General features: G+C 36.5%; 1 protein-coding gene across 1 annotated transcript in view; it reads right to left on the reverse strand.

The window, feature by feature from the left end:
- LOC131042650 (peroxisome biogenesis protein 5) overlaps positions 1-16773 on the reverse strand; it is a 176845-nt gene extending 160072 nt beyond the window's left edge. Inside the window, exons 1-6 of the mRNA XM_057975967.2 lie at positions 16473-16773; positions 16186-16320; positions 15927-16092; positions 7352-7545; positions 6481-6762; positions 6085-6207 (exon numbers count right to left, since the gene is read on the reverse strand). Of these exons, the coding sequence (XP_057831950.1) occupies positions 6085-6207; positions 6481-6762; positions 7352-7545; positions 15927-16092; positions 16186-16320; positions 16473-16592 (1020 nt within the window). The 5' untranslated portion in view covers positions 16593-16773. The remainder of the gene's footprint in view (positions 1-6084; positions 6208-6480; positions 6763-7351; positions 7546-15926; positions 16093-16185; positions 16321-16472) is intronic.
- Between the last annotated feature and the right edge of the window lie 3188 nt (positions 16774-19961).

Consider the following 19961-nt stretch of genomic DNA (forward strand, 5'->3'; position numbering starts at 1 on the left):
TCAAGTCAAAATTTTATTCTGGTTGCAAATTCTTGGTGGGTTTTTCGAGACCTCAACTGGGTTGTCGTCAGATTTTTTGGGGTGCATCATTTTTTGTGCCTCAATTTCTGAGCCGTCGGATCTGCATTCTGATTTCAGATTCTTGGTGGGTTTTTCGAGAGCTTTTCTAGGTTGGTCTCATATTTTTTTGGGTGCCTCGTTTTCCATGCCTCGAATTTTGTGCCAACGAATTTGCCTTGGAATTTAAAAACAGTCCGCGATTTCTACTAATTTTGTGGACATCGGGAATTTAGGTGTCTTCTAGGTGTCGTTTATGTTGTACATCCGACCTAGGGTTTCTACCCCTATTTGTTTTTGCGTTTTTTTGAAAAAAAAAATCGTCTATATTTTTCTATTTTTTACAAAAAAATCAAAGGTATTTTTCTATTTTCTACAAATTATTATTTTTTTCTGATTATTTTCAGGAAAAATTTCAGGTTTTCAGTTTGCAGAAAATTTTAATTTTTGGGTTTCTTCCAAACCTCAAAATTTGTGCCTTGGAATTCATGCCAGAATTCTCCTCCAAGGTTTAAATTTTTTCAACAGCTGCTTCTATTCTGATTTTTTTTAAATCAGATTCTTCTATCTCTTGCTTTCACTAAGTTGACCTCGCTGAACCTCGATTTTCATGATGGCATCTTTGACCAACATCATGTTGGAAGACAGTCAAAAGTTCAGTGGCGTCAACTACAACACCTAGAAACAGTGCATGTTATCGGTATTTGAATATCATTGCCTTGATCAGATTGTTCTTTGTAAGGTTCCTCGTCCTACAGCAGCAGGTGAAGATCAAGACAAACATGATACGAAGAATCGAGAGGTTGTCATGCTTATCAAACTCTCAATCACAGATGATCAACTCCCTCAAGTGCCTTCAAGTAAAACATCTAAAGAGATCTAGGATCTTTTGAAGGATCTTCATGAAATGTCCGACAAGAGCCGAGTTTTCTTTCTGAAGAATATGTTGTTTTCTATCATGATGGATGAGAAGTCTTCTATCCAAGCACATCTCACGAAGATCAAGGAGATCTATGGCCAATTGGAAGCTATAGGCCGAACCATGGTGGAAGAGGATATGGTAGTGATCACGCTGAAAAGCCTTCCCAGATCGTACAAGCATTTCAATGATACTCTCAATATCTCATCTACTAGTGTTGATCTGAAGTTTCCTGATCTCTGCAACAAGCTTCTACAGCAGGATCGATGGAAGCAGCAGTTTGGAAGCAACGCTAGTTCGTCCACTGAACAGGCCTTCACAGCTACAGTTTTGGATAAGAACAAAGGTAAAGGTCAGTCCTTCCAATAGAAGGGGCAAGGTCAACATTCGCAGTCTTCAAAGAAGAAGGGTGTACAATGTAACTATTGTCACCAGTTTGGCCATATGAAAAAAGATTGCAGAAAATTGTTGGCATCTGTGAAATCTAGGTTGGGAGGGTCTCAAGAACAGGAGCAAGCTCATGTTGCAGAGCATTCTGGAGAGAAGGAGTCAGCATTCTATGCTTTGTGATAAGAAAATTTCCTGTTTGGTTGGTTTTCACATTTTTTTTCCTCAAAAATTGTTCGCAAGGTTTTGAATTTTTTCCTTAGATATTATTATCTGTCATCCACAAAGCTTGCATGGGATTTCTAGGTTTTCATAATTTTTTCTTCAAAAATTGTTTGCTGGTTTTTATGATTTTTTCCTCAAAAATCATCTGTAATACGTGAAGTTCGCATGGGATTTGTGATTCGCAAAGTTCTCTGGTTTTGATCGATTTTTTTCCTCAATGATTGAGGTTTGTTGCAGTCAATTTGGGTCGCACCTGCCAGGGCAAACATCTGCAACCGTGGTATCTTGCAGTCAATTTTGGAGTTGGTACTCTTCTGCAAAAGGGTTTGTTGATTTTTTCCTCAAAATCATGGTTTCAGGCTTCAGTAATTCATGTGTGCCAAATCTCTAATTCGCATGTGAAGGCTACATTAGATTGGATGGCTTTTGGTACTCTTGGTCATTTACATTCTGCAAATCCTGGGAGGGTCTCCATAGCAACAAATGGTCTTTGCATTTGTGATCATAACACCTACAATGTCTTCTATAGGGTATTGAGTATGATGACCATTAAGGAGGGTGTTAAAATAATATTAATATCTTCTATAATGGTCATCTTCTATTTTTAGCAATCATCTTAGTTGTCGACTTATTTAGCTATTTAGCTTTTTAGTCGACTTATTTAGCTATTTAGCTTTTTAGTCGACTTATTTAGCTTGTTAAGTTAGCTTTTTATTATTTAGCCTTTAAGCTATATTTAGCTTTTTAAGCTTTTTAGCTTATTTGATTTCACTTTAACGGCTAGTTCTATTTATAGAACGTCGTCTTGTAACCCCTATATATACGTGTATATCGTTCAATGTAATTATCCGATTATTGAATCATTCATTCAATTTATTTTTCAAAACCCTAAACGCAACTTTACAACATCAGAAAGGTCACAATGTACAACATTAGTAGATTGTCGCTTGGTTGGGTCTCATCAACATCGCCTTTGGTCTACTTTGTGGCTAAATTCTCATTTGGCACCACTTGGAATCTGTCTTTAATCCATGTCTTAATCCCTATGCAACATCTTACTTGTGTGATGCCACTCAGAATCTGTCTCTTTTAATTTAAGGATAAATTCAGATGTGGCACCTTGCTACTGTAGCACCACTTTGAATTGCTATGTCTTTACTCATGGCTAAATTCCCATGTGGCAGCTTGCTTGTGTAGCACCACTTCTCAGAATCCTCCTCTTTAATCTATGTAAAATATTTTACCAAGTAGTGGCCAAAAAGGGACCTGGTGTATATGGCTTACTATAACCCATGCCCATCCCTCCAAAATTTAATAGTAATACAATATTAATTGGTTTACCAACACTCAAGTACAAATTCCTTCACAACATAATAATATTACATTGTTACCCGAGGATGCGTTTCTTGGAGAATTTCGGCCATTTCAGAAACAGAAACATTCTAGGGACAGGGAGCAGAAGGAAACATCACCTTGCCGTCCCCAAAAAATTGTTTTTTCACGGAAACATCCCTGCTTATCAGAAACAGATGGAAAGTCAAGGGAGGATGGGTGCCCATTCCAGGGACTTCTTAGACATACCCCGACTGTCCCAGGGACAGCCATCCGTCCCCCCTAAAATGTCAACATATTTTTTTAAAAAACAGTCCAATCTTAAAACTTGTCAGTTATATGGAATCATTTTACACTTTTGTCACACCATGTCAATACAATGTAAATGGAATGATACTACAATTTGCACATAAAAATTCATAATGCCTCAACAGCAGTTGAAATAACTAGGTATGCAGTGCATCACTTGTCAGTTATATGTTTCAACTAGATATCAATACTGCTTTTACCAAAACCCACTCGTGTATGTTAATTATTGACATTAAAACAATATGATCAGCATAGTAACAGATTGCAAATATGAAGAACATTTACTTTAAATTTATTAAGCACAAAACAGGCCATCTTGCTAATAACATCACTAAATTCACTGGAAAAATATTTCATATTTCAGTACTTTACACTTGCTTTACACTCATAAAACATGAGCTGCAGAAATGGCAACAATGAATGATTTAAAATTTTGATTTGTCAATGTTGCCTTGTTTTTTTTCTAAACTATGCCTGGTAAACTTTTTTGCGTGATTGGTGACACTAGCACGACATGCCCTCCAACTTCACATGAAACACTTTTGACCCAAAGCTATGAAGCGGTGAGGCCACAAACAAGGGACCTCATCCCCACACTTCACTTGATCAAACCTGCGAGCTCAACGGCCTAGCGAAAGCACAAGGCATGAAAGCTCAGTGGCCCAGCAGGGATTTGAACCTTGGTGGCCGCTTCACCAACGAAGTATTTTAACCGCGACACTACACGTCCGAAGACTCAATGTAGCATTGTCATCATATGAATATATTATTAAAATAATGTAATGTTTCTTTAATGGCCATCTTAGTTAGTTTAGGTAGTTTCTAACTCTAGATCTGTTCACTATGGTTTCATTTAAAAACATCGTCTTTGTAAAATCTATTTAAGAAGCCTTCATCTCCTTTGTTTAATACATCAATTTACCATAACATGGTATTAGAGTGAGTCGATGGGGTTTTTCAAAATTTGGCAAATTTTTTATGATAAAAATTCGTGGGGTTTTGTTATTCTGAAATTTGACGGTTTTTAAAACGCGTTTTTTTTGGCAGATGCGAAGGGTTTCGTGCTGGCTTTTCCCGACAGCTTTTAGTCTTTGTCCACATCATTTTCGGCCCTATGTATTCGCGTTTCTCAACATGACGGTCGTTCACATCTGTGTTTTTGTTTCCACGACCTCCTCACACCATTTTGGAGCTACAACGACATTTTTTTAATGGCATTTTTTACTTCCCACACAATGACCTCCGTTTTGGGTTTCAACCCACGTCATTTTTTGTGTATTTCGTGGGCATTGTTTTCTTCTTTTTGGTGTCGTTTTCTGGTGGCGAATCATGGGTTTCTACAAATGTTCAATAGTTCTTTTGGAGCATGCAAACCTCGCGCATTTGTTTTCTGCTTGCATGTGTCATTTTCTATCTCTGCGACCTACGACAAAAGATTCCTTTGTGACACCCGTGACAGGTTTTTTTTACCTCTGTTTTTCACAACAGGTTTTCATGCCATGCATTCTAGGTTTTTCATAATTTTTTTCCTTACAAAATTCTACATGGATTTATAATTTTTTTCCCTTAAAAAATTTTGGGAGGGTTTTATAATTTTTGTCCATAAAATAATTATATTTGAGCTTTAACAATTTTTCTCCTTAAAAAAATTCTAGATGGATTTTAATAATTTTTCTCTTTAAAAAAATATTTTGGGTGGGTTTTTATAATTTTTTTGTCCTAAATGATTTATTTCTAGGTTTTCACGATTTTTTTCCCTAAAAAAATTGTTTGTAGGTTTTTTTTCAATTTTTCTCTTCAAAAATAGTGTTTCATCTGTAATTCGCAAAGGTGCTAGTTCACATGTGATTTTGTTATTCTTGGTTTATAATTTTTGTCCTCAAAAATTATCTATACGAGTTCATAATTTTTTCCAACAGTTCTATACGAGTTTATAATTTTTGTCCTCAAAAATTATCTATACGATTTTGCAACTGTTCTGGAACGCACCTAGAGTTGCTAGGGCAACAGTCTACACAAGGGTTTGCCAATTTTTTTCCACAAAATCATGGCTGTTTTTTTGAGCAGTTCAGGTTTGGCGATTTTCTTCTCAAAATTGTGGTTTCAGTTTTAGAAGCTATTCTCGACCACTCCGGCTACAGGGAGGGGCAGTTTTGTTTTCAGTTTACGATTGTCTTGGTCATTTCCAAAAGTTTTGCAAAATTAGGAAGAGGCAGCAGACTCATTTTGCAAAGCATTCTGAAGAGAAAGGGACAGCCTTCTCTATGCATTCGTGACCAGAAAAGGGGGCAGCCTTCTATGCATTTGTACCCAGAAGACCTACAGATTGCCTTTTGTAGGGTAGTTAGAACAATGACCATTAAGGGAGGGTCTTAAAATAATGTAATGTTTCTTTAATGGTCATCTTAGTTTAGGTAGCTTCTAACTCTAGCTTCTGTCCACGATTGTTTCATTTAGAAAAATTGTCTTGTAAATGTATTTAGGGAGCCTTCGTCTCCTTTGTTTAATACATCGATTTACCATAACATATATTAGAAATTTGAAATTTCCCTACATATATTTAATTTTCCCTATTTTTTATATAGCCATCCCCTAAAATGGCAAAGAAAAGTACATCCCAGAAACCCATTTCCTCATCCCCCCGTCCCCTTGTCTCGGAACTTCGGGGTAACATAGCGTAATATAGATGTTAACTACCTAATCTGCAAACATCATAGCCAAAAAATAGCCCAATGCTTGTTTCCCATAAAGGAAAATTAGAGTAGTTAGTTTAAAATCACTTTCATTGCCAAAAAGCACCTGAAAAATAGACACGTTAAATTTAATAATTAACTGATTCCAAGCCATAAGCAAACCTGAAATTTTGGATCTGCATTTTGAGACAGTGTATGTGCAAGCATACGTGTCTGCTCCAGTGCTGCAGAGTTTGAGAAGTTACCATTTCTCAAAGGTGCAATTGAATCCATCTGAGATTGTTCCTGACAAATATTACAGAGTGTCAAAACAAACCTCGATCTGCCCAGAAAAAGACCATTTGCAATACTAGAAAGAATCCATGATCAATCCATTGCTCAGAAAATTGAGCAGAAATAACAAATGCATCAACAGTTATGCTTGACAATAAAATTAAAGCAATATCAATATCCTTAGTTTGTCAAGTACCCAAATAATATATGAAACAATGAATAGACAATCTACAATGAACTTCATATTTCAAAAGCAGCATCTAGCATAGGAAAAAACCATTGGACCTGATTAAACTGATCTGCCCATGCATCAACACCACGATTCTGCTGAAACTCTTCAGCCCAGGATCCTGCATTTTCTGACATATTTCTTTGACTATACTCTGCAACCCAGTTGTCTGCAGGATGAGAGGCATCAAATTTGCTTCCAAATGTCTTATGCATAGAATTATAACCTGTAACTTGGGATTCATTCCAGTATTCTTCCAGCTCTGAGAACCTCCCAGCTTGAGGAGGCCAACCCCTAAGATCATTTTCAATATCCAAGGAATGCAAAAGTGAATTTATCTGGAAGAAAAAAACACAAAATATTACAATATGAACTGAAAAATGTATGTTATGTTTCTATCAGAAAAATAAGGGTATCACATATAGTTCTCGCATATGTCCCAAATGGTAGCAACTAGCCAGTATCAAACATAAAATCAACATGATTCAAAAGTAAGAACAATGGATCCAAAATTTAGACCAACAAATTTGTCAATGTGTGAATTGCAAACAAGCATACACATAACTGGTAATTATTAAATAATATTGAGCATACTGCACAAAACTCTTAACCCTTTTTTCTTAGCTGTACTTTCAAGTCTTGACCAGCTTTAGTCATACTCATACATGATAATTAATATTTTTCTCTTTATTTCTTTCTACAAAATGGAAATACAATATAAATAATTCAAAACATTCTATTGCAGCTTATTCAGAAATGTATGATTTCAGTAGTCGCTATCCAAATAGACAGAATCAGCTCTAAACATTCAAACTAACTACCAAAGCATGTGGATATTGAAAACCAAAGTGAGCTCTCTCCTTGACACATTCAATGTACCCTTGATACATACAGACACAACAAAGTTTCATTAGACCCATCACTGACCTGTGCATTAATATAATCCTCACTTTTATCAGCAAAAAAGTGTCGTGCCATAATGGTACTCCGGTCACGTATACATCGTTTGTCGCCTTCAGACAATCCTAGAGTTGGAAGCTGTGCTGGACGAAAAGGATATTCTGATCGGCTGCTGTCCACGAATGACCGGAGGAAACCCGACAGTACCCTTTGTGGAGTGCCTGAAAAGAAACAACACATGTATCTCATACAAAAGTACGTTTAGAAATAAATGTGAACATATTTAAGAGCATCACAAATAATCTGTATATTTGGTATCATGTGCATCCTGAACATCATAATATTGGGCAGATTTTGGCAATTTGTAAACATAACTTGTTATATGTCTGCTTTCTAACAGTCAATCAAATTGCTTGTTTGCTGCAATGCCCTGTCAATGAAGGAAGCAGTTATCATTTTAATATATAAAAATTCTACGGTGTCCAACTAAGTTTCTAAGGTTTTGTTCAAATCAGATTATATACTTTTAATAGTGCTGTATGCAAGCATCCAAAAACAAATACAGATTCATAAACCAATCCAAAAGAGGATCTGCAAGAACGGCCTGTGTAGAGATATAAATATAGAGTGCTATCTTGTCTGTTAAAACACATCTCTATCATTCAGTCTGTCCAGCTGACCCCATTCATTACTACAAAGAAAAAAAGAAATTATATTATTGTTCACGAATGACCAAGAATAGATCAAAGGAACTGGACTGTACATCAAGTACAATTGCAAAGAACTAGAACAAAAGGGGGCCTAGACTCAAAGCAAATATAATAAAGCATTTAAGGCAGAGAAAACAAAGAAATAGGCAAACATCAAACAAGCATTAGCCCAAAAAGCAAAAACCAAAAACTAGTACAAGTGTAAATAGAAGCATGAGGGGAAATGCAGTGAAGTAGTGGAAGTAGACGAAGACCACCCATGCAAGGAACCAAAAACTTGTGGTACCAAGGTTTTGGAACGCGTTGGAGGAGCCAATGATATTATTATCAATCACTGTAGGAACACCAATGCAAAGTTTGACAATGCTTGTATGGGAAAGTCCATGGTCAAGGGGGTAAAGCTTGACATTCCTGGGAGGCAATCAATTCTGCATAGATCCTCTCCTTACACTCAAAAGAGGAAGAATTGTTGATGATAAAGAAGAAACCAATAATGTGGATTTGCCCCCAAGATTTGTAACATGAAATAAGGATGTTAAATGGTCTCTAACATCAAGAAGAGATAGAGCCATGACCATTAGAATGAAAGTTGGGGTATTCAGAAGTCTTCGTCGCAATAGATCACAATGGCAAACAATGTCTCACTGGTTTTGTCTCCATCCTTATGTGAATCAACTACCCAAAGATCATTTAGTGCCTTCAACATATAACACATGTTGAAAAAGGAAGTATCGACATAGTAGATCTTGGAGAACCACAAAAAGATCTATGCTTGAAAGTGGTAACCTTGCCAAGAAATAGGCTATGCATCACTAATCAAGGTAGCAAAAGACATTGGATAGATAACCACTGGAATCTTTATATAGACAATGGTAGTTCCCACGAATTCCATAGGAGACCACACACCAAAACAAAAGGCTCCACAAATTCAAGCTCTTGGAGAGAATAAATGAAGCAAACCCTTTCACTCAAGATAATATGGTTGTCCACCTCAACACCAAGTTGATGGCAACCCTCAAACCATGAGACAAATGATGTTGAGGTTTAGGTAACCCAAATGTATTGGCATCCAATCTCCTCTCTAACATACCAATTGAACACCTCTTTCCCTAGGAAAGGCGATGAGGAGCACATAAGGAGTGCATAAACGAAGGAAGCTTGTCCAAAGAAATGTCAATATATTGGAAGAGCAAAGAGACCTCTAGTAAACAGCAACATCAACATCTAGAGGGACCTAGAGAGGCAACCTTCTTTGATGAACAAAGTGTCAAAATCCTCATGATACAAAACAAAACCACCCATGGATCTAAGACTATGTATAAACCAAGCCAGTCTAAATATGCTCTCAAGACAATAGAATTGTGCAACAAATTCAACGTGAAAATGCTATAATTAACTGTCCTTTCCCACTAGATCATACACTAAAGCATAATCATTTGAACCCTCTCAACCAAAACCCAATCACACGATCCAACACTAGGGCAACCCACTAATCTAAGACTATATATAAACCATGCCAATCTAAAGATATTCTCAAGACAACAGGATTGTGCAATAAATTCAGAGTGAAAATGCTATAAGGAACATCTTTTTCCACTAGATCATACACTAAAGCATAATCATTTGAACCCTCTCAACCAAAACCCAATCACAAGATCCCAAGCTAGGCCCCCAAACCTCAAAACAATACTTCTTCATTATGAGCTTAATCACTGCATCAAAGGGGTATGCCTTCCAAGAGATATCTTGGAAATCCCCCTAGAAGCATGGCTCTCAAGGACAAAGAGCAAGAGAGTGAGGTGTATCCATTGCAAAACAATACTATGACACGGGTTGCAAAGAAAGAGAAGGACCAATAAACAAAATTCCTAGATAGGTATAAGTGGTGATCTCCATTGGGCACCCTTTGTAGAAAAGGAATCTCAAAAGAGCATCCTTGGTGGTGTCGAAGACCATAAGCTTAACTTTACTGAGGTTGACCACAAGCTAGCAAAGATCACAAAACTCAAAAGGGGCATCAAGTAGTCTTTGTCACTCTGTAGCCAACTAGGAAAATGAGTACCTCATCATCCACAACGGACAAAATAGCAATCACAACATGGTGACGTAATCAATCATTATCAACAAAAATATGATGTCTGTGATCCTCAAGCTCATCAACATGCATACAAAACGAGTTGGGAAAAGAGGGCAAACTTTCTTGATTCCAATAGTACTATTGACAAAGTCAAAGAAAACACTAGGAGTATGGAATTGTCCAACAATTGCCTTCTAGAGCCACATGATGGCGATAATGAAAGTATTGGAAATATCATTATCCCAAAAATCTTGGAAAAACAAAGACCTTAAAAGCCCACAAAATAACAAAAAGCTTTCGAAGGCCAAAGACAACCCTCTTCAATGATAGCACAAAGAGTAAAAATGTGGCCAATGATCTGGAAATCTCTCCTAAAACCAACCTACCCTCTAGCCCTCAAATTCCTATCCTCCAACAACTCAAAGAGTATCCTATCAAGTCTTGTGGCAAGAATTTGGCAAAAGTACATCTAATCAAGATAACCATGATTAATTGAACAAGGGCAATCCCCAAATTTGATAATGGGGTGGATGATATGTTGTGAGCAGATGGAGGTGAACCCAAAACAAACAATCTCCTTAATAATTATGAAATGGAGTAGGTAAGTGAATCTACACCATACTTGAGAAACTCTACTTGGAGTGACCTACAAAAAACAAGTAACATGGGGGAGCAAGGTAGAAGGATGAGAAGAGCAAACTCTAGTGTTAAGTTGCTCAAGGATATTATAAAGAGAGATAGAATAGTCAACCCAAGCAAGACCCAAGAGAAATGAGAAGAGCAATCCCCAAATTTGACAATGGGTTGGATAATATATTGAGACTAAGTAGAGGTGAACCCAAAGCAAACAAGCTCGTTAACAATTATTAAATGGTCTAGGTATTTGAATCCACACCATATTTGAGAAATTCTACTTGGAGTGACCTATAGAAAACAAGGGAAATGGGGGAGCAAGGTAGAGGGGATGAGAAGAGTGAACTCTAGTCCTAAGCTGCTCGAGGATATTATAAAGAGAAATAGAATAGGAGACCAAAGCAAACAAGGTGATATGAAAAATGAGAGTATTCCTTGGTAGGAAAGTACGCCAAAAGTTCTCAACTGATGGAGGGTGGCAAAGAGATCATTTCCATGTAAAGGAAACAATGGTAGTATCTACAAGTGATGAAAATAGAGGGAAGGCCATGTGCAAGAAAAAAACAGTCAAAACAGTCTTCAACGCATGGCTTTACACTAACTATCAAACCAATGATTGAAATAGAATTAACCATATAGACAAGGTCATAGTTTTGTGATGATATATGTCAATAAAGAAGTCAAGGACTGCCTCCCAAAGAACATTAAAGAGAAACACTATGGAAGGTGGAAAGGAGTAGAAGTAGGACACAATTTGGGAAAGCCAAGAAGCATACTCAATGGACTACTCATCATCAAAATGGATCATGGTGCAACAAATATTGGTGACCAAAAGAAGGTAAAAGGGGGAAGGAGCAAGAAGTGGAGCATGCAAAGTGAAGGCTAAAATGGCATGGTCGACAAGAGTGGGTAGATGCAAGACAGAGATCTCAAATCTAGGGGATGAAAAATCAACTACTAAGAAAATAATTAACAATGTTACAAACACCACCATCAAGGAGGCTAATAAATTATGAAAATCTAGGAAACAAAAGATTTTGTGAAGAATGTACAGACTTTGAGATTCTTCCAACCAAATAAAGTATCTCCTATAAGTAGTGACATTGTTGTTCATGTCAACCTAAGTCCTCAACAAGCCAAAGTCATCTGCATCCAATTCCAAAGATAAATCTCATCATCAGAAAGATCATAAATGGGTACTAGTGGGTTTTAGTGCAAGCATTGAAGTCATCAAGAAGAATTATATTACCATGGAGTAGGAGAAAATCTTTTGATAGAGATCAAGGTAATCATCCCTCTCAATGTACACATTATAGTGAAAAGAAGGTAGCCATAAATAGCATGCAGCAATGAAAACATCATGTATTAATAGTATTAGTATTCTTTGAATCTAGAACCACATTTATCTACAATGTAAATCAGAGACCAATCACGATATCCAGGACTGAAAGTTTTTAAGGAAGAGGCAAGCTATGCCACTCAAACCACAAACAACCTTGATCTACAAATGTCACACCTAAAGGTAGAGGCCAAAACATAGCTTGTGGCTGCAAGGAGAGCTCACATGATGTTCTCATGGGTCTCAGCAAGAAAGATGATAACCCATTAAGCAATAACATCCTAGAAGGTACCTAGAGAAGACCACACATAACCATTACAATTCCAACAGGCAATGGATAGACCATCTCCATCAACTGAGACCCGAGAATCATGCAGACAAACTAGTGTGTGACCAGCATTGAGGTGGGGAATGAAAAAAATAACTTTTCAAAGTCTCTAATAATGACCCACATGCTCTCCTTTCTAACAACAACTAGAGCATGAGCCTTCCTAAGCTCCTTCACCTAAAGTCTTGTGAGATCAGCATCAAAAAGATTTTGACATACACGCACAGAAAGAGCAGTTTCTTAGCTGCACAGGTTTGTAAGCGCTCTTCACTATACCAAAATCTAATTACAAGGGTGTTAACTAGAGTTGACCAACCTCTCTCCAAGAAGGTGTCTTTCAAGCCTAAGAAACCCATCAGAAGGTGTGACCCTATAGGGGCTCAATCAGTTTGGAAAGTCCATGAACCAGGAGGTTTTAGTGCTTTGGCATGCTGAGCTTTTTCCTCATCAAATTTGACCTGAACAACCATAGCAACAACAAAAGGGTTTTATTCACCCCTCAACCACCTGGACCAATGAACTTTTCTCTTCCACCTGTTTTTCGATGGATTTTTTATGGGTAATTGTTTCTTCTTCGAGGTGTTAATGGTGAATGAACAACTTTAATTGTTTATTTTGAATAATGGAAACAATCTCCTCAAGTCGGCAAAAATAGACTGGTGAATGGAGATGAGTGAGATTTCTAAAGCACGGATATACCAGCCTGTAAATCATAGAGAATGCTTTCCTCTTGTAGTTGTTGTTGGAGCAGTGAAAGAAGTTTCCAGAATTCAGAACATATTTGCTCAATTTCAGAAATTCTGCCAGAAACCCTGCTGTATTGAACTTCTGGTGTCTTCATAGCCCAATTTTTGTTACCACAGGTTTCCACAATAATTAGAAAACCAGGCATAAACCAGTCCAACAGCAATGTGTGAACCCTCATCAAATTTGACCTGAACAACCATAGCAACAACAAAAAGGGTTTCTTCACCCCTCAACCACTTGGACCAATGAATTTTTCTCTTCCACCTGTTTTTTGATGGGTAATTCTTTCTTCTTTGAGGTATTAATGGTGAATGAACAACTTTAATTGTTTATTTTGAATAATGGAAACAATCTCCTCGAGTCGCCAAAAAAGTGGACTGGTGAATGGAGATGAGTGAGATTTCTAAAGCACGGATATACAAGCCTGTAAATCATTGAGAATGCTTTCCTCTTGTAGTTGTTGTTGGAGCAGTGAAAGAAGTTTCCAAAATTCAGAACATATTTCCTCAATTTCAAAATTTCTGCCGGAAAGCCTGCTGTATTGAACTTCTGGTGTCTTCATAGCCCAGTTTTTGTTACCATGGGCTTCCACAATAATCAGAAAACCTCTGCAATTGTACCAGGCATAAACCAGTCCAACAGCAATGTGTGAACCCTCTCGCATCATGTTGGCTCTGTAAACCTTCATAGCTCAACTATATTTTAATTGCAATTCTGTGATATCTTAATGCCCTGCTTGCTATTTAATGCCCATCAACTATTCTTACTTTGAAGAAGGGGTGATTGTTCTGAGGATCGATTAACAGTTAGGACTGACTGTCTGATAGCACAACTGCAATCAGAGCCGATAGACAGGGTGGAGGGTAGAAAAAGAATATTAAGGGTAGTTAATGGCTGCTTGATCTACCCATACTATAATACAAGAAAACCCCTCAACCTGTGCACTGCTGTTTGTGTGCTCCTCTGCTCAAATGCAGCAACCCAAGTACACCAGATCTGCTGCATGCATGAGGAGTAAGGAAAGGGAAATGCTAGCGGGTTTCACTCACAGTATTTAGAAAGATACAAAGAAATCCTGTTGCCCTGAATGCAATACCATATCAATGAACCCTAATGAAGATTTCCTCAAATTACATGGACACTCCTGTTCATCATGAAATACATTGATGCACACTCTTATTCATGTTATATTTTTATGTGCAGCACAAAGTATCTTAAACACTTATAAAATAATTATTAATTAAATAAACGTATGGTAATCCAAAATATAGTTTTAATGACGTTTTCAAACATATAAAAAGAAATACACAAGACAGAAAGACAAATGCCAAAAAAATTCTGGATTATTAGAGCTATGTCCTTTGGTCTATGTAATTCTTTTACAGTTTTCCAAGAATTTATAAGCATGATATTTAATATGTAACTCAATAAATTTACATTTTTTAAAATTATTCTTAACTTATAGCAAGATAGAAACAGTGCATGTTGCCCATATAGAGAAAGATTTTTCCTCCCTCCAACAACAGAAGTCATATGCGAAAGACAGAGAATGTAAATTCTCCAAAACCATATTATATATATTGACAACATCCAAAGAGGTCCACCCATAATCAAAACCATCCACCATGAGTGGCTAGTCTTCACAGTACTTGCAAAACTATGAGATTTATGGACTTGGGAGATTTCTACTTTCAGTTTGTCTAAAGCTTCTTCTATATTCTCCTGGCAATAGTTTAACAAAGAAAGATGATTTCCAATGGATTGACTCTTCCCAAGATGCTGCCCCTGATTTTGCATCTATGTTGACTAGAATTAAATTTTCCAAGGCCATTTATTACTGTGTGATACCTCTAGACATTGTTTGGATGCAGTTCTTCCTCAAGACAATTATCTTATGTCTCCAAAAGCAATATTTTAATTAACTGTCAGAAGTACATTCCACTTATACCAAAGTAATGCTAGCCATTCTAACTATGACTCCTCAGTGGCGAAAATTTCTTTTTGAGCACTAGATTTATAATTAGGATTAACCATCTTAGTCTTAAGACAATCCAAAATCAAGGAACTCAACTAATGAGCAAAAGAAATGGATTGTCATGCTCCAAGAATGACTTTGGAATTTTGTACAATAATGGTATAGAAATTCATGATGAATCTCTTGAAAATCAAGCTACTTCAGCCAATTAGGGAGCTTAACTTACTGAACTTCTACCAGGCTGCAATCTGAACCCATCACAGTCAAACTTCACTTCTGCTCATAAAAAAAGTCTTTTTTTCAGATACCAAATTTATCTTCAAGTCTTCTCCTTTATCCAGACTGCTTCTTTTAAAAGGACACTCTCCTACAGCCATGTAAGTTGGCCTCACAAGACCTACAAAAATATTTACCATACATAAAATTTCATTACCAAGCATGTAACTCATGGCAAATATTGACATCTGCCACAAACCACATGAAGCAACATGCAGACATGTACCACTCTAAGAAGCAGTTTGAGGTGGAACTCATAACTTTTATGGCTTCAAAACCTTATAAGAAAATTATTTTGGAACATGTAGGTCTCCATTAAGCCCAATCTAGGGGACATAAACAGTTAAGCCATGCATGAGTGAGGTTGCACATCATGAAGTTTCTGCTCAAACTTCATTCTAACGTCATGATTACCAATGTATAGCAAAAATAGACATTCAATTTCAAAAAAAGTTGGCATAAGGCCAAAAACGCTAGACCTAAAATTGGAATTTATAAGTTCCACAGTGAGTCTTACCATCAAAAGTAGGTTGAGAATGAAAATTGTTAACACCTTGATCGTAAATGCGTTCAAACTCAGGTAAGTAATCCTGGTTTTCTCTTTTGATTCCGGTGGACTCTTGCCATGCATCTTCATATCCTGCACGCTCTGCAGAATTGAAGCGTTGCAAAAACTCTGCATCCTGCATACATTTAAGAATAACTATTATAAAGGCACTTGAGAAACATTAGACCACAAAATTGAGAGAGATAAAATAAAAAATATAAAGACAAACCTGATGATAAGGCCGTTGAAAGGGTTCCTGGTCATATTCTGATCCTGGAAGAGAGGTCAAAGGCCTATCAAATCCAAGCTCTGAAGAAGCACTTGGTCCTAGTCCTGGTAATGCTGGAAGTTCTTTTAGCCTTTCCTGTCAAAGACAAAATAACATTCACAGTCAGTGGTCCACGTAATTAAACGTATACAGCATTGAATTCCATTTTTTTTTTTTAAATGACAGCAGAGCTCAAGCCAAAATTCAGGATACGGATGAGAGGAAAGAAAAGGGGAGTTAAAAAAAACCTGTTTAGAAGAGGTTCCCAAGATAGAATCTGCGAGAGCTCCGAGAGGATTAGAGGAAGAAGAAGGAGCTCCAGGGACCGCACACGCTGCTCCCCCTGTTATCAAATCTCGCATGGCCATTCTATTATAATTGATGCAGACCTTATCACCCCGGGTCCTGTGTATGCCTCCTGCCTCAGAGCTAAAGAATTGTAGTAGAGAAGGGACAGCAAATCATTTATACTGCTTGCAACACCTATCCCCCATCACAATGCAATATTCCATGAATATCATTAATTTGGATTGTTGGCTGCAGCATATAAATTTCTGTTTCCATTTTAACTTTATATATATATATATATAAACATATATATTATAATATTATAAATGTGGTCATAATATATTATTTCCTTCGCCAAGTGATTTCTTACAAAATACAAGCTTTCTAATATTTTATTCTATCCATCCACAATGAACCAACGAAAAAATCCTAAAATTTCAAGGCTGAAAATTTTGAAGGAAAACTATAAAACCTACAACTAAATATATTGTAAGGCTCCACCTTATAGGGCACTTCTATTTTACATTATGCTAACATTTTATTGTGTTAAGATTATTTAATTTTGTGGAATTGATCATTTAAGTTAGAGTAAATATTATCTGAATTTATTTTATTATTTATTTATTAGAATAGTGAAAAAATATATAGAATTTTTTGAATACACAAATTTCTTTCTATGATTAGATATTGTATTATTTCTTATATTTATTAAATATAATTGTTGATTGAGTTTGTTTGTCGTAGCTTTGTATTAAAATATTTTTTTGTCACATTATTATCATATTGTTTTTGGAGCTTTTATGTAAAAACTAATTCAATAACATTGAGTCTTTTAATTTGACTACACAACCATTGATACCAAATGAATTGTTTAAGTTTTAAATATAGTGATGTCATTGTGACCTACCCAAATAGAATCTGTTATACATAAGAAAAATCTCCATGTGGTTAATCAAGGTGATTAATTTTTTTTTCATCTGTAGTGTCATAAAATTGCGACCCTAGCAATTTTCGATTGCATTAGGGTCCTCACGCATGCGAACTCGAATCCTCTAGACTGATTGGAGACCAGAGATTGCTCGGCTTGCAAAAACAACTTCTTCATTGGCCTCTGCATCATCCCGTCTGCACTTTGTCCTAGAGAAAGGGGTAGGACAGGGGCGTGGCACCATTGTCCCCTTTTGGACAGGGGTGTGGCGCCCGTGTCCTCCCAGGACAGGGGCGTGGCGCCCCTATCCCTGCCCTATTTTGGGGCAGGACCCTTCGTAGGGTTGCATTGTTGGTTGTGCCTCAGGCAGGAAACTCCCTCGATGTCAGCCCGTGACGAAATTCAAATCCACCAACATGTATTTAAGGGGGCATTAGCTCTCTCATTTGCATAAGTTGGATAGGTGGAAGTTGGACAAGATTGGATTATGTACAAGCGATCAAGCATTCAAGAGCATTCTAGCATTCAAGCATTCTTTTTTAGCATTGAGCATTCTCAAGTCTCCCTTCAAGGCTAGGTGTTGCATTCAAGTCAAGGATTCAACCATTGAAGATGAGATTGATTTCAACATTCAATTCCACACAAGTATTTCTATCAACATTGCTACTACAACCTCCCTTGAGGTGATTTACAATTCAGTCTTTCATTTACATCTACTTGCAAGTACTTTCTTTCATTACTTGGTTAATTCCAAAAATAGTGGTTTGACCTAAAGGCAAACCCCCAATCCCAACCCATTTTTCTTTCTTTTCTGTGTGTAGGTTGCAAGTGCGCAGCTGTACTTTCGGATTCGGGCTTCATTTGCAGAGGCAGAAAAACCCTTTTCGTTTTGTCAATTTTTCGGAGGACCGTGTACATTCCCGCCATGGTCTGAGCAACTTTTCCTCAAATTCGCAGGGTGACTTTGTCTTGACATTTTATTGCTAAATCTAGGTGCATAGCTTTATCCCATATTCCGATCTCAAGTTATAATCAATTTTTTGTCACTTTTGCACTACATAATTCAATCAACTTCCTTTCCATTTCAAACAAGAAAGAGGGGATCAACTTAGCATACCCAATTCATTCAGAATTCAATCTACCATCTTTGTGTGGAGAGATTGAATCCAGTGAATTATCCTCTCCCCTTTCTAATGTAATGGTGAAAAGTGCTTGAATGGTAATCAATAGTGAAACTTTCATCTCTCTTTGAGGGTAAGGGTAGTTTTCCTTCTTGATTTATCATTCACCATTTTCCCACCATTACACCATCAAACTTCCTAGTGTGTATTTTTTGTAACATGTTTTAAGGTCCAATGTAAGTGTCATCGATGGGTTGAGGTTGTGTTGCATTTATATCATGAATAGGTTATCTAGATGATATACCTTAAGGATTCGAGGACATGGTTGTGAGAATTACAACTTATTTGTAATATTAATAAGGGATGATACTAATGCATTTAATCTATCCATTTATCCTCGTAATTTGTACATTTTTTTTTCCTAAATGTTGTACTTCTCTTTCTATTATGAATGATCTATCTAGGATACTCACTTCCAAATTATGCACTCTCATCAAATGAATACAACATCAAACTACTAATTCCACCTAATCCTAACTCTAAATACATGTCCTAATACTTTTGGTGGGAACTTCACACATCGTGTCCCTTGTTATACTATGTATGTATGTATGTATGTATGTATGTATGTATATGTGTGTGTGTGTATGTGTACGTGTACGTGTGCATGTATGTGTATGTGTATGTGTATGTATGTATGTATGTATGTATGTATGTATGTATATGTGTGTGTGTGTATGTGTACGTGTACGTGTGCATGTATGTGTATGTGTATGTGTATGTATGTGTATGTGTATGTATATGTGTATATGTGTGTGTGTGTGTATGTGTGTGTATGTATGTGTGTATGTATGTACATACATGTGTATACATATATATGTATGTATGCATATATATGTATGTATATATATGTACGTATGTATGTATGTATGTATGTATGTATGTATACACACACACATGTGTGTTTGTATTTTATATATATATATATTAATAATATAACTAGCATATGTATCTTTATAAATAAAGTATCTCAAAACATATCATATTTGTTCATTAATCTACTTAAAAAATAATTGTATTATTATATTGTAATTGATATTAAATCTATTTATACTATATATATTATTAAATTATAAATGTAGTAATAATATATCATATTATGTCATTAACTCTTTATATATATTATATTATGTCGAGAGGCAATTCTACATCATTCTTTGATAATAATAGTACTTATTTTTAATCAACCTTTGATACCAACAAATGGCATCGCACAACACTCTTGGGGATAGGGTTTTTTAGGGGAGACGACATTGTGATCAATGGTGTTGCCCCTTTGCCTTGTTGGTTGCCATATGTAATGGATACACTAGGCATGTCTCTTTCTATTTAGCGGTAGT

Source organism: Cryptomeria japonica, chromosome 3, assembly GCF_030272615.1.
Source record: "Cryptomeria japonica chromosome 3, Sugi_1.0, whole genome shotgun sequence".
NCBI lineage: Eukaryota > Viridiplantae > Streptophyta > Pinopsida > Cupressales > Cupressaceae > Cryptomeria > Cryptomeria japonica.